The sequence below is a fragment of the Diceros bicornis genome, chromosome 15, assembly GCF_020826845.1.
Source record: "Diceros bicornis minor isolate mBicDic1 chromosome 15, mDicBic1.mat.cur, whole genome shotgun sequence".
Classification (NCBI taxonomy): domain Eukaryota; kingdom Metazoa; phylum Chordata; class Mammalia; order Perissodactyla; family Rhinocerotidae; genus Diceros; species Diceros bicornis.
In genome coordinates, this window is record NC_080754.1 from 39,223,656 (window position 1) to 39,236,921 (window position 13,266).

The window sequence follows — 13,266 nt, forward strand, 5'->3', positions numbered from 1 at the left end:
TGCTAGGTGTGTTACCTTGTGCACCTCTTCTCATTCCTCTAAGTCTTAATGTCACCTGCAAAATTTGTTTAACAATAACTCCCTCATAGGGTTGCTGAGGGATTTAAATGAGAAAAAAATGTGTAATGCGCCTGGCACGGAGAGAGAGTCGCTATAAAAGAGTTAGTCACCCCACCTCTTTGCTGGAGCACCCTAACTCTTTCCCTCCTCTCTCTTTGTAGAGGGGTGGGGGCGGAGGGGCAGGTGAGAGAAAGGGGGAACCAATGCCTGTAGTGAGATGCAGAGGTTGAGATCCCAGGCCTAGCAGATCTAAGTGAGGAGCAGAGTGAGGTGAAGTGCCACATCTCTGAAGAGATCCCACCCAGGGAGTGACTCACATTTCCGACAGGGTGATACTCCTCCCTGTGTGGGAGGCAGGGGTGGGGCTGAATCAAGAACATCTCTCCACTGCTCAGAAGCAGCCACTCTTGCTTGTGAGGAGAGCCCTGTGAGGTCGCTGCTCATCTGCCAGCTGTCGCCCTGTTGGCCTCGACACACACACCGGGACCATGGGTACCCTTGCGGGACACCTGCTGCCAGGGATGTTCTTCCTCCTCTTCTCACTCTACTACTCAGTGCTGACGTCCTTGGCCCTGCTACGGGGACAGAGGTTCCTCAAACCCCCTCTACCTCCAAGGGAGAAGCGAGGACACAGGTGGTGGCAGCTGGTACCCGTGGAAGGGGTGGTGAAGGTGGTCGTCACCCTGCTCGGCATCATCCCCGAGTTCTTCTACCCCCCAGGAGTGAACCGGTTGACAATGGTAGACTGGGAGGACCCTCGGCGGCCGTTCTTATTCAAGGACAACTGGCAACATGTCACCATGTACGGGTTCTTCCTGCTCAGTGGCGTGGTGGACATCGTGAGCCAGTCATGTTGGGCACGGCAGAATATGAAGCTGGAGCGAGCAGCCGAGGCCCTGGCCTTCTGTGTGCTGGCGCTGCTGATGGCGTCCCACATTGAGAACAAGGGCACCCTGGAGATCCGCGTGCACCTCCTGTTCATAGTGCCCACCTTCCTGGTCGGCCTGGTGCTCACCATCGAGGTCTGGGTCCCTGACCAGCCTCCACTCTGGGTGCTCAAGACCTGGATGGGGCTGGTGCTCAGCAACTGGATGCTGCAGCTCTGTGTGCTAATGTACGCTCCTCCCTCCGGGCAGCCCTGGAAAGGAGAAAACCCCATAGATCTCGCCTTCCTCACCGTCTTCTTTTGCTGGCATCTGGGCATAGGAGCCGCCGTGCTGGCTGCTGTCTATGGCCTCTGCAGCCTCTGGCACCATCACTGGTCCTCCTGGAGAGAGGCCCCAGGCACCAAATACCAGCCGTGCCCCACGGGCTACAGCAGCGAAGAGCTTGAGAAGCTCAGAGAAGGGGTCGTGCTGCAGGATGGGGGTGTCTAGGTTTGGAAGCTGTCTTTGTGCTATGCCTTTTGCAATGAGAGTTTTGAAGATGCCCACTGTGTGCATAGCATGGAAATGCCCTGGGATCTACAAAGTAGCTTTCCATCACAGGAGTCATATTTCTTGTTCCTAAATAAACCTTCCAACTCCTAGGATTACTTCTAATTATCACTCGCTTCTCTCTAGGTCTGTCTCTGTCCTGTCTCACTATTCGGTCTGTATGGTTCCTGGCAATGGACTTACATGAAGTGAGAATAAGCGTAACGCTTTTCTCTGACAGCTTTTGGGATCCAAGAGGAGGAAATGAAATGAGGAAAGAGAGAGAGACGGAGAGTCGCTGGGGACTCAGGGCGAGTTCTAGCTGTCTGAGGCAGGGCTGGCTTAGTGTGTGTATGTGTGTGCCCAGAGCTGAAGTGTTTAAATGTGTGAAAGAGAGAGGGTCCGTTTTTGCATAATGGTGAGGGCTTCTGTTTTCTTTATTTCTCTCTTTTTTTATTCACAGTAAGTGTAGCAGGATGAAGAGCTGGTTTTGTTGTTGTTGCTGTTTTTCAATCTAAACTGAATGAGGCTACTTCTGCCTTCTAAGGGAGTAAGGGATGAGGGGAAAAGAGTGGCAATGGGTTCAGCAGGGGCTCAAATCTGGGGAGAAAAGAGGCAAGGGAGGAATTCCCAATGGTGGTTGGAAGAAATGAGGATGATAAATATAATTTTAAGTTGTTTGTTTTCTACTGTGATATAAAACAACTTCATCATTACAACTCTTTCAGTAAAATCTATGATACACGCATATATGTGTCTTGTGTGAGTGATTCTGGGGCAAGATCAAAGGAAAGGCCCAGATCAGAGGGAAAGAACTGCCATGAAGTGTGGGGTCCAATGAGCTCAGTGGTTCTGAAGATGCAGGAACTCAGAGCTGGTAGAAAACCTGAGAATGTCAGCCCCCTGGAATTTGCAGAAATTTTCAGCCTCTCATTGAGCTTCTCCCAGAGTGAGGAGAGGAGGTGTTTGTTAGTAGATTCATATACTCAGTGAAATAGATGAAGGCAAACTGTACAAAAATACTTCTCCCTGGGGACAATTAGAAAGCCACTGCTTCTAATAGCATGAGTCTGCTTATGTGAGATGGATAAACCCAGCACTTGGAGGTCTGAAGAGGCAGGAAGAAGGGAGGAGATGCTGGCCATAGATGTGGAGAAAGGACCATAGAGAAAAGCGGCCACTCAGAAAGCAGCTGCAATTACGCCACTCTCCATGCTGTCCTCAGAGACTAAAAAGCTTTAAGCATAGAGAGACACTTGCACGTGCAGGATGGAAGACAAGACAGGCTGCACAGTGTCATCTGAAATATCACTGGACACTCCCTAAAGAAACAATGTGCAAGAGCATGGAAAACAGGCGCTGGCAAACTCTGGGACAAAGGGTGAAGGCAGAGAAGGGGAGCAAGGGAAGGGATGGAAGTGGGGCAAGGCTCTGGCAACTCACACCAGTAGGGCTTGGAGGGCGAGAACATTCTGGATCGACAGGAAGAGAAATGTGTCTTCCTCCAGCAGCTGGAACCAGGCCAGCGCCAGCTTTCCTCCTCAACGAAGCAGGAACCAACCTAAGGAGAGGCCAGCACCTTTCCTTCTGTCCCCACCCTAAAAACCCCAGAAGCAGAGCCAGATTTACTCCCAAGTTAATAAAGCTTAAGTTTCAGGGCCCCTCACTTTACATGTCCCATCCAAAGCCCTGGGAAGGGCAGCAGCAAGGTGTTTATAAGATCACATATCACTGAAAAATTGCAAAAGTAAGACATTTCTATATTCTTTTTTCTAAAGAGGGCCCTCCAAATTGTATAAACTTTAAACTCCACCAAACCTGGCTGTGCCCCAACCCTGAAGGCTTAACACAGATTTACTTTCAGGATGCCTTATGATAAACACATCTCTTAGCCTGTTAGTGGAACATTCTTTATCCGAGGATAATGTTAAGACTCTTCCTTTTTCAACTTGGAAACAAGCAGCTTAAAATGCTAATGACATCACACACTGGTTGAAAACCACCTGCGAAAGCATAATCCCTCAGTCAACAAACACAAATGAGTGTTATCAGATGCTGGGCCTATTTAATAAGGAGGAATTAGGGGGACAGAAGACTGATGGCCAGGGTGAGAGATAGGAAGTAATTTACAGAGGTGGCTCCTGTTTATCTTCATTTGTGCCGTGTGGGGAAATTTTTGTCCTGCACATCTGGCCCTTGCCAGTGTATTAGTCAGGGTTTTCCAGAGAAAGAGAACCAACTGATATGTAGAAATTTTAAGGAATTGGCTCATGAGATTGTGAGGGCTGGCAAGTCCAAAATGTGGAGCAGGCCAGCAGGCTGGAGACCGAGGGAATAGTCGGTGTTGCCATCTTGAGTCTGAAGGCAGTCTAGAGGCAGAATTCCGTCTTCTTCAGGGCACCTCAATCTTTTCTTTTACAACCTTCAACTGATTGAATGAGGCCCACCCATATTATGGAGGGTAATCTGCTTACTCAAAGTCTACTGATTTAAATGTTAATCACATCTAAAAAACACCTTCACAGCAACATCTAGACTGGTGTTTGACCAAACAACGGAGTACCACGGCCTAGCTGAGTTGACACATAAAATTAACCATCATACTCAGCATATTGGAACATGGCCACTCAAATATGATTTATGTCAACTGTGTTTGCCATGATTTTTTGAGATCTTCCAAAATAATAATAGTGACTTCATTTTAAATGAACTTCATCATTATAGGTTCTGATTGCAGCATGACTGTGACTATATAATGCTATATGGACTTCCTCCCTTTCCTGTTCCCTCTAGAAGGAGAGAGAGAAAGTGACAGGTGTGCAGGTGGGTGACACTTATTTTTAAAGATTAAAAAACAATATTTAGAGGGGTTTTTTTTGATTATTCATGTTGTACATCTTAGAAAATACCAAAGACTATTTTAAAGTATTTTGAAATCTATCATAATGCCCTTACCCAGAATTAATTACTGCCTTGGAGAGCTGAAAGGGTAGGAAGGTATTTCAATCACAGAGTGGATAACAGGGTTTATATATTAGAGATAAGGCCTTTCCTGGTGATGATGATTGATGTGCCTGATGACTAAGGCGTGGATGACTGAAAAGGTTTGGAGGTGAAAGTCAGTGAAAATGAAGAAATCCAGAACTCAGAGTCTTGCATTGTGAGAGGGAACTGAGCAGGGATACTGACATGCCCAGAAAGATGGCAACCTCGGGCTGGAGGAGAACCCCAGAGCCCCAGTCCTCAGTAAATTTTGGGGGGGGACCTAAAGCATCAAGGAGGTCCCGAAGACAGAAAATGTGGCTAGCATGTGCTCCGAAGGAGAAAGTGATTAGGGTTAAGCAGAAATGGCAATGCCGACCCCACAGAGGTATTGTGAGAAATAAATGAGGTACTGCATATACAACACTTAATACAGAGCATGGTGTACCATAGACGTTCAATAAATACTAGTTTGAGATCCAGCCATGATGGCCTAGGAGTTAATGTTCTGCACGCTCCACTTCAGCAACCTGAGTTCAGTTCCGGAGTGGGGCACGGAACCACACCACTCGTCTATTAGTAGTAATGCTGTGGCGGCAGCTCACTTAGGAGAACCAGAAGAACCTACAACTATACGCAACTACGTACTAGGGCTTTGAGGGGGAAAGGAAGGAAAAAGGAAGATGATTGGCAATAGATGTTAGCTTAGGGCAAATCTTCCCCTGCAATTAAATAAATAAATAAATAAATATTAGTTTGAGAGACTGAATATACAAATGGGCAATAGCCAGACCACATATAAAAATAAAACTCTGGCTGACATCTGCAGCAACTAGCCCAGGAAACCAACTCATTATCTACAGTAACCAGCCCAGGAAGCCAGCCTACTATCTATAAGTCAGACTTGTAGCAAGTCAGTTAGCTGTCTCTAGTAATCAGTCGAGGAAGCCAAACAATAACCCCTGGAACAATAGACCCAAAGTGGGAAGGACTTGATGAATAACTAACAGCTTCCCTAATTTTTGCCCCACTTTCAACTCAGGGCCAACCAGAGAAAGCTAAATATGCACCCCTAACCAACCACATAGGATGCCTGCCTACAGCTTCTCCATGCCAACAGCCTCCAATCAAAGCATACTGAAGTCTTCCCTCTTTTTCACTATGAAGCTTCCCCACTTCTCTGCCTGCCTTTGAGTCTCTGCCAAAAAGCAAATGATGGTGACTGACTCCCTTGCTATAGCAAGCACTGAAAAGATAGGCTTTTTCTCTTTTGGCTGGTCTTCATTTATTCTCACATGTTCAATTCTTTCATTTATTCATTCAAGCAGTTACTCAATATCTATTAAGCATCTACTATATGCCAGACCCCATGCTGGGTTCTGAGAATAATGAACTGGCCCAGAAGCCAGGGTCCCTGCCTTCAAGCTGATTATGGTTCAGCAGGAGAAGAAAGGTAGATAAACAGTAAGCTACATGCAATCTGAAGGGCCTGTGATGAGGGGCAGCTAAGCCAGACTTGGAGATCAGGGAAAGCTTCTAGAAAAGTGATGTCCCCACAGGGACGTGAAGGGTGAGTATGGCCAGGGGAGGAGGGGTGGGGGAAACATTCGGGAGAGAGGGAAAGGACCAAGGGAAAGTCTCCAGGTCATAGCATAAACGCTGAAAGAAGTGACTGAAAGTGGGAGGTTAGACCTCAGTGTTTGAGCCTGGAGTGGCAAGCCACGAAGGTGGAAAGGCAGACAAGGGTCAGAGTCCTTCTAGGCCACATGAAGAAATTTGGTGTTTATCCTGAAACCAACGGTAATTATCAAATTTCCATTTTGGAAACATCACTCAGGCTCCATGTGGAGTGAGGCCTGGAGCAGGGCAAACCTGGAAGCAGGAAGACCAGTTAGGAGACAAACAGGTGGTGGTGGCTGCAGAGGAAGAAAAGTGCATGGACTGGAGAGCTGATGGAGATGGTTCCTGACGGGACATCATGGCTGGAGTTGGTAGGGTGAGAGAGAGGGGAAGAAGCCAAAGCTTGGACAGCTGAGGAGGAAGGTAAATGCCATCACTGAGAAAATGAAAACCAAGACAGGGAGCTGGAGGAGAAGAGATGAATTCTGGTTGGAGACATGAAGTTTAAGGTGTTGTTCTGAAAGTAGATGGATGTACGAGTCTGAAGCTCAAGAGAAAGGAATGGGTAGAGAAGGAGATCTCGGAGTCATCATTGGTCATTAAAGCCATTTCTGATCACCAGGGATGGATGAGCTCACCCAGGGAGCGTGCGTAGGGAAGAGGCCTTGGAACACAACTCTGAGAGGCACCACATCTAATTGGAAAAACGAAGAGAGACACTTGGAAGGCAGACCAACAAGGAGCAGCCAGGGAGGTAGGAGGAAAATCAGGGACTTATAACACAGAAAATAAGTATCGATATTGTTCCCAGAAAGGGAGTAGCCAACAAAGACATGTTTCTTATTCCCAGTTCCTCTTTGCATTCCTTCTCCTCCCAGAGAAGGATGGCCCCTGGGACATTGGGAGGGAACCTACTCTCCCAAGACTAGTGGAACTGGTCCTGCATTGTCCCATAGTGTCACCCCAGCTGCATCAACAAAATACGGGCATTAGTACCATCATAAAGTAAAATTGGATGATGAAAGGGGCCGGCCAGGTGGCGCAAGCGGTTAAGTGCTGCAGCGGCCTGGGGTTTGCTGGTTCGGATCCCGGGCGCACACCGACACCACTTGTCAAGCCATGCTGTGGCAGCGTCCCATATAACGTGGAGGAAGATGGGCATGGACGTTAGCCCAGGGCCAGTTTTCCTCAGCAAAAAAAAAGAGGAGGATGGGCAGATGTTAGCTCAGGGCCAATCTTCCTCACAAAAAAAAAAAAGAAAAACTGGATGATGAAAGGACAAGAAGAAATGAACATACTTAGGACAAAGACTTCCCCTAAACCATGCTCAGCTAGAGATTTTACCAGTAGCTTGGTAAGGTGGGACCGGAAGTTAATTCCAGGACCACAGTGAGCATTATTCTAGTTTGATGATTGTGCATTATATAGTTAACTATTTAGTTCATTACCCTGGTTAGTGAGTGCCTACCATACAGCAGGTAGAAACTGAAATCAAATTTCCTCTCTCCTCACCAGCCTGTGAGTACAAACGGGACCACAGGAAGGATAATGATCCATATTTCAAGGTCCTCCTACCCCTTAACGCCTCACCCAGGTATCCCTCCGTGTCTTCACAGGTCTCTCTCTGTCTCTTCCCTTCTCTCCCTCTCTCAATTTCTCTCTCTCTCCCTCTCTCTTTCTCCTCCTTCTCCTCCTTCTCTCTCCTCCGCACCCCCTCCCCCCACTACCTACTGCTCTGGGCTGCCTTCGGCTTCCAGAGATTACCCCACCCCCTTCCTCACTGCCTCGGTGACGAGACCACTTTCTTCTCTACTTCGCAATTCTTTGAAGACACCGAGCGGAGCCCGCACTCAACCTGGACAACGTCCTTCTCCCTGCCCTGTGCACCCACGCCCATCCGCCCTCGTGAAAACAATTCCTTAACTTCCTCTGGCAAGCCCTCTCTCTGGGCACGCAGTTCCCACGAACCCATCTCCGAGAGACGGAGTGCTCTCTCTGTGTGGCAGCTCCTCACTGTCTTGCAATTCAACCCGTCCTGGTGTGCTAGGACAGAATCTGGGAGACAGACGTGACTTTCCCTTTTTTTTTTTTTTTTTTTTGTACTTCTGATTGTGTTACCATGTACAAAAGAAAGAATACGAGTAGCACGCTTGATTTTTTTTTCCAATGAAATCAAAATAAAAAGTTGACCAAGGGCACAGAACTAGCTGGTAAGCTGTGAAGAGCGCAAGGAGCCCACTTCTGCCAGGCTGTCCCCGTCTGTGCCCGCTGCACTCCACTGCCACCCTCTTGTTAAAGGGGTTCTGGCCTGAGAATGGCCGGGGTGTCACGGCCCCACACCCCTGCACGCGTCGCTCTCCTCTCCTAGAGGGTGGGGCGGAGGTCACGAACTCAGCCCGGAGCCCACCTCTGCTCCGGCGAGGGGCTGCGGGGGCGCGATTTCCCAAGCCGGCACCCAAGGGAGGAGCGCGCGCGTCCCGGCAGTCTGACCGCCTCGCTCCTTCTGTTCCCGCCCTCGCCCCGGAGGCCTTGCCTCGCGGCCTGGGAGAGGGACCGGAGACGTGATGTACCCGCCTCTCCTGGGTCGCCCCAGTCCTCAGCGCCAGGCACGGCACCAGATTCGGGAGGCGGAGGCTGCGCCGCAGAAGTGTCCTGCGCTCCGCGTGGGTGCCCGAGGTGAGGCCCCCGCGCAGCCGTGCGTCCTTCTCCCGTAAGGGCCCGCGCGAGGGCGGAATGGCTCTGGTACTCAGAAGTTCACACACCTGAAATAAGGAGGGAGGTGGATGAATCATTGATGGATTGATTGATTCATCCAGTCATTCGCGCATACAGTAAGTATTTCTCTAGCGCCTTCTAAGCGCTTGGGAGGAATCAGCGAACAACCAAGATCCTCTCACTCGCAGACCTGGGGTGGAAGGTGGTTGGATAGAAAATAAACAGTGAGCTTATAAAATCATATATTGATGCTTAGCTCTAAGAAATCTAAACCACCTCCTCCTACACACTATTAAAAGAAAAATTTCTTTGACAAATTGCTCTCCAGCACTTACTAAGGGAACGGGCAAGAGGATGCTGATACACGGAGCATATGGGCATGAAGAGCTGTGCAGGTGGGAAACAGAATGCCTACGTAAGCAGGTACACTTTTCTCAGTCACAAAACATCATTTATCTTAGTCATCAGGGCTTCTCAGAATTTCCTAAGTGCCTCTCCCCCCTTTTTAGCAGTTAATTTTTGAAAAGTAAGAAAAGTTGGCAGTTTCATTCCAGGAGGTCATAATAACACTTTTGTCCACTCGTTTAACGCAGCAGTCAGTTCACGGCAGGATGGTTGGGATGCCAGATGTGCTGACTCAGAATAAAAGCGCACATCTGGAAAGCAAATGATAGGGATACATGAATGTCCTAAATGGGAATGACAAGGTTTAATGCCCTGACAGTAGTGCCCAATATGTCCAATTAACAGGGAAGCGTGAAACAACAACGAAATGGACCCAAACCGGGGCACGGGAGGATGAGGTCGACTCCAAGCAGGCCCGGGCCAGTCCCTTCTCTTAAGCTGCAAAGCAGAATAATTTGCTCTGTATTTAATTCAAGGACAATTTTTTTTTTTTTTTTTGTAATTTGACACTACCCGCTCATTGAAGTGGCATCCTGTGCAAGGTCTACATTCACACGCAGGCTTTATATGCAGACAAAACAACACACTGCAATTCACCTATAGGCAGGGTCAAGATCAGAAAATTTCTATCAAGGGTCTTACCAAATTCAATACCCTGTTTTTATAACAAATACTTTGTAAAGCCCCTTTACTATCTTGAAATGAAATTCTTAGTATAGTACTCCTCCCTTATCTGCAGGATACGTTCCAAGACCCCTGGTGGATGCCTGAAACCACGAATAGTGCCGAACCCAGTATATATACTATGTTTTTTTCCTGTATATACATAACTATGATAAAGTTTAATTTATAAATTAGGCACAGTAAGAGATTAACAACAATAACTAATAATAAAACAGAACAATTATAATAATATATTGTAATAAAAGTTACCATAGATCTTAGCAACCTCTGCATATGATTTTTTTTCTTTCCTTATTAAGTGGAGAACTTTCACCTTTTCACTTAAAGGAAGCACTTTACGGCTTCTCTTTGGCATGTCCGAATTGCCAGTATCACTGCTCTTACACTTTGGGGCCATTATTAAGTAAAATAAGGGTGACTTGAACACAAGCACTGCAATACCACAACAGTCTATCTGATACCCGAGAGAGCTACTAAGTAACTAGCAGGTGGGTAGGTGGACACGCTGGACAAAGTGATGATTCACATCTGGACGGGATGGAGCAGGACAGACAAGATTTCATCACGCTACTCAGAACAGGGAGCAATTTAAAACGTATGCATTGTTTATTTCTGGAACTTTCCATTTAATATTTCCAGACCACAGTTGACTGAGGGTGGCTGAAACCATGGAAAGCAAAACCACGGATAAGGGAGGCCTACTGTAATATAATCTACATAATAATCTACATACATAATATCTACATACATAATTGCAAAAACTATATACAGATATATAGATAGATATCATATAATGTCTGTCAATGCCTCCCAGCCAAAGACCCTCAGGAAGACACTTGCAGTTGAACAAGTTAAATTTATTCTCAGGGGCCGGCCCCATGGTGTACGGGTTAAGGGCACGCGCTCCGCTGCTGGCGGCCCAGGTTCGGATCCCGGGCTCTCACTGACACACGACTCGTCAGGCCATGCTGTGGCGGCGTCCCACATAAAGTGGAGGAAGATGGTCACGGATGTTAGCTCAGGGTCAGTCTTCCTCGGCAAAAAAGAGGAGGATTGGCATGGATGTTAGCTCAGGGCTGATCTTCCTCACAAAAAAAAAAAAACGGGGGGGGGGAGGGTCTGCTCCATGGCGTAGTGGTTAAGTGCGCGCACTCTGCCGTTGGCGGCCCAGGTTCAGATCCCGGGCGCGCACGGACGCACCACTTGTCAAGCCATGCTGTGGCGGCGTCCCACATAAAGTGGAGGAATATCGGCACTGATGTTAGCTCAGGGCCGGTCTTCCTCAGCAAAAAGAGGAGGATTGGCATGGATGTTAGCTCAGGGCTAATCTTCCTCACTAAAAAAAAAAAAAAAAAAAATTTATTCTCATTGCAAAGAGGGAGACTACACACCATGGGGGACTGTGGTAGAAAGGACTTACAGGATTTAGGTTTGTGTTAGGTGACTTTAAGGAGGGTTCATGGAAGTGGTGCTTTGCTTTAGATTGGATGCTGTCAGGAAGTGGGAATCATTCTATAACTGGATATTTTAACACATATTATCCAGAAGGAGGGCAGACTAGGGTGAGGCTAAAGCTATCATTGTAGAGGAGCAGCAGTCACTCATATCAGCCAAGACAGGGAGATGTTTAGTCATTCCTGTGGTTTGGACCATGTTCACATTTTGTCTGTGTTCAGACATGATTGCAGAGTGCTCTTGTTTTTATCTAGATCCATCAAGGTCACAGAGTGACCTTGTCTGATGCTGATGTTGTGTGAAATTGTTTGTATGCAACAGAAAAACACAACGCCCAGTGGCGAGTGCCAGGCTGGCTCCCAGGTATAAGGGACTGCTTTCCTCTTTCTCATATCCTAACTGAAATGAAAAGGAGAGATAAAAATGATCGATAATAAAATAATATATATTTCCATATATATATTTCCATATGTAAATGCTCCAGCATAACTGTACATGATACAGATGGTTGCACATCCTTATGTGAATCTGTTTGGATTTAAATAAGAATATTGGGAGTGTTTCCTTACAATAAATCAGAAGAATGAAAGAGAGAAAGGTTCCAGTTAACATGGGAATTAAAATTAGTGTTAGGTTATGTAATAACACACCAGGCTCATTTGTATATGATAAGAGAAAGAAAGGATAACCCTCATGGAAACAGGAATAACGTGTTAAGCAAATTATAGGCTGTCAAAGAAGAAAATATAAGAAAGAAGAATATTCTCATAACAGCATTGGCTTTATTTATAGGAGTAGTGTCAAAAAAATTCCTTCTGCATGACATGGAGCAAGGTAGGGATGAAATATCTCAGAGATCACATCTCCTGTCTTGAAGTTTCAATACTCATTCAAGGCATACATTAGTGTTTAAAAAGACCTTGAAGACCATATATAATAAACCCCAAGATAATGCGTATTTCAGTATAATGGGATTCACTCCAGGCGCCTGAGCAGCCCTGGTTCCCAAACCTGAGTCTCAAACTGAGGCAAATTAAAGGGATAAGAACACTTACCCTACACAGGGTGGGCGCTATGATGAGAGATAATGTTGGGGACATGCATGGTTTCTTGAAGCTAGCCATTGTCATCATTTTGATCTGCACACAGACACCCACACACACACACACACACAAAGCAGATGGAGAGAGAGGATGGGTGCTTGCTTGGGTCTCCATGATTGAATGGAAGGTGCTTGATTGAATGTATGTGGTTGTGTTTGGAGGAGAATCCCAGGCAGTACTGTTGCAGGCTTTAGACAGTGTGGGCCCAGTATTGGGGGGATCCCGGCGGGTGGAGAGGACAGGTTGGACATAACTGAATTGGGACTTGCTCAGCTGGATATGTGGATAGCTGTGTACAACATGCTTTAATATATTTACCTTTAAGCTTTTTTTTTTTTTTGGTGAGGAAGACTAGCCCTGAGCTAACACCTGTTGCCAATCCTCTTTTTGCTGAGGAAAATTGGCCCTGGGCTAACATCCGCGCCTATCTTCCTCTACTTTATATGTGGGACGCCTGCCACAGCATGGCTTGATGAGCAGTGCCTACGTCTGTGCCCAGGATCCGAACCTGCAAACCCTAGGCTGCCGAAGTGGAGTGCGCGAACTCAACCACTACGCCACTGGGCTGGCTCCTGAGCCTTTTTTTTTTTTTTTTTTTTTGCTGAGGAAGATTCTCCCTGAGCTAACATCTGTGCCAGTCTTCCTCTATTTTGCATGTGGGTCACAGCCACAGCAAGGCCGCTGACAGGTGGTATAGGTCTGCGCCCAGGAACTGAAACCCAGGCTGCTGAAGTGGAGCGTGCCAAACTCAACCACTAGGCCACAGGACTGGACCCCATTTGAGTCTTTTTTTGATAGTACAGCCTCCTGGAAAATAGTTTTTTATT

At 47.0% G+C, this 13,266-nt stretch overlaps 1 protein-coding gene across 1 annotated transcript; it reads left to right on the forward strand.

Annotated features, from left to right (window-relative positions):
• Positions 1 to 531: 531 nt before the first annotated feature.
• LOC131414572 (transmembrane epididymal protein 1A-like) lies at positions 532 to 2,123 on the forward strand. Its single transcript, XM_058555584.1, has one exon. It carries the CDS (start codon positions 549 to 551, stop codon positions 1,434 to 1,436), a length of 888 nt encoding a protein of 295 aa, XP_058411567.1. The 5' UTR covers positions 532 to 548; the 3' UTR covers positions 1,437 to 2,123.
• The last annotated feature ends 11,143 nt before the right edge of the window (positions 2,124 to 13,266 follow it).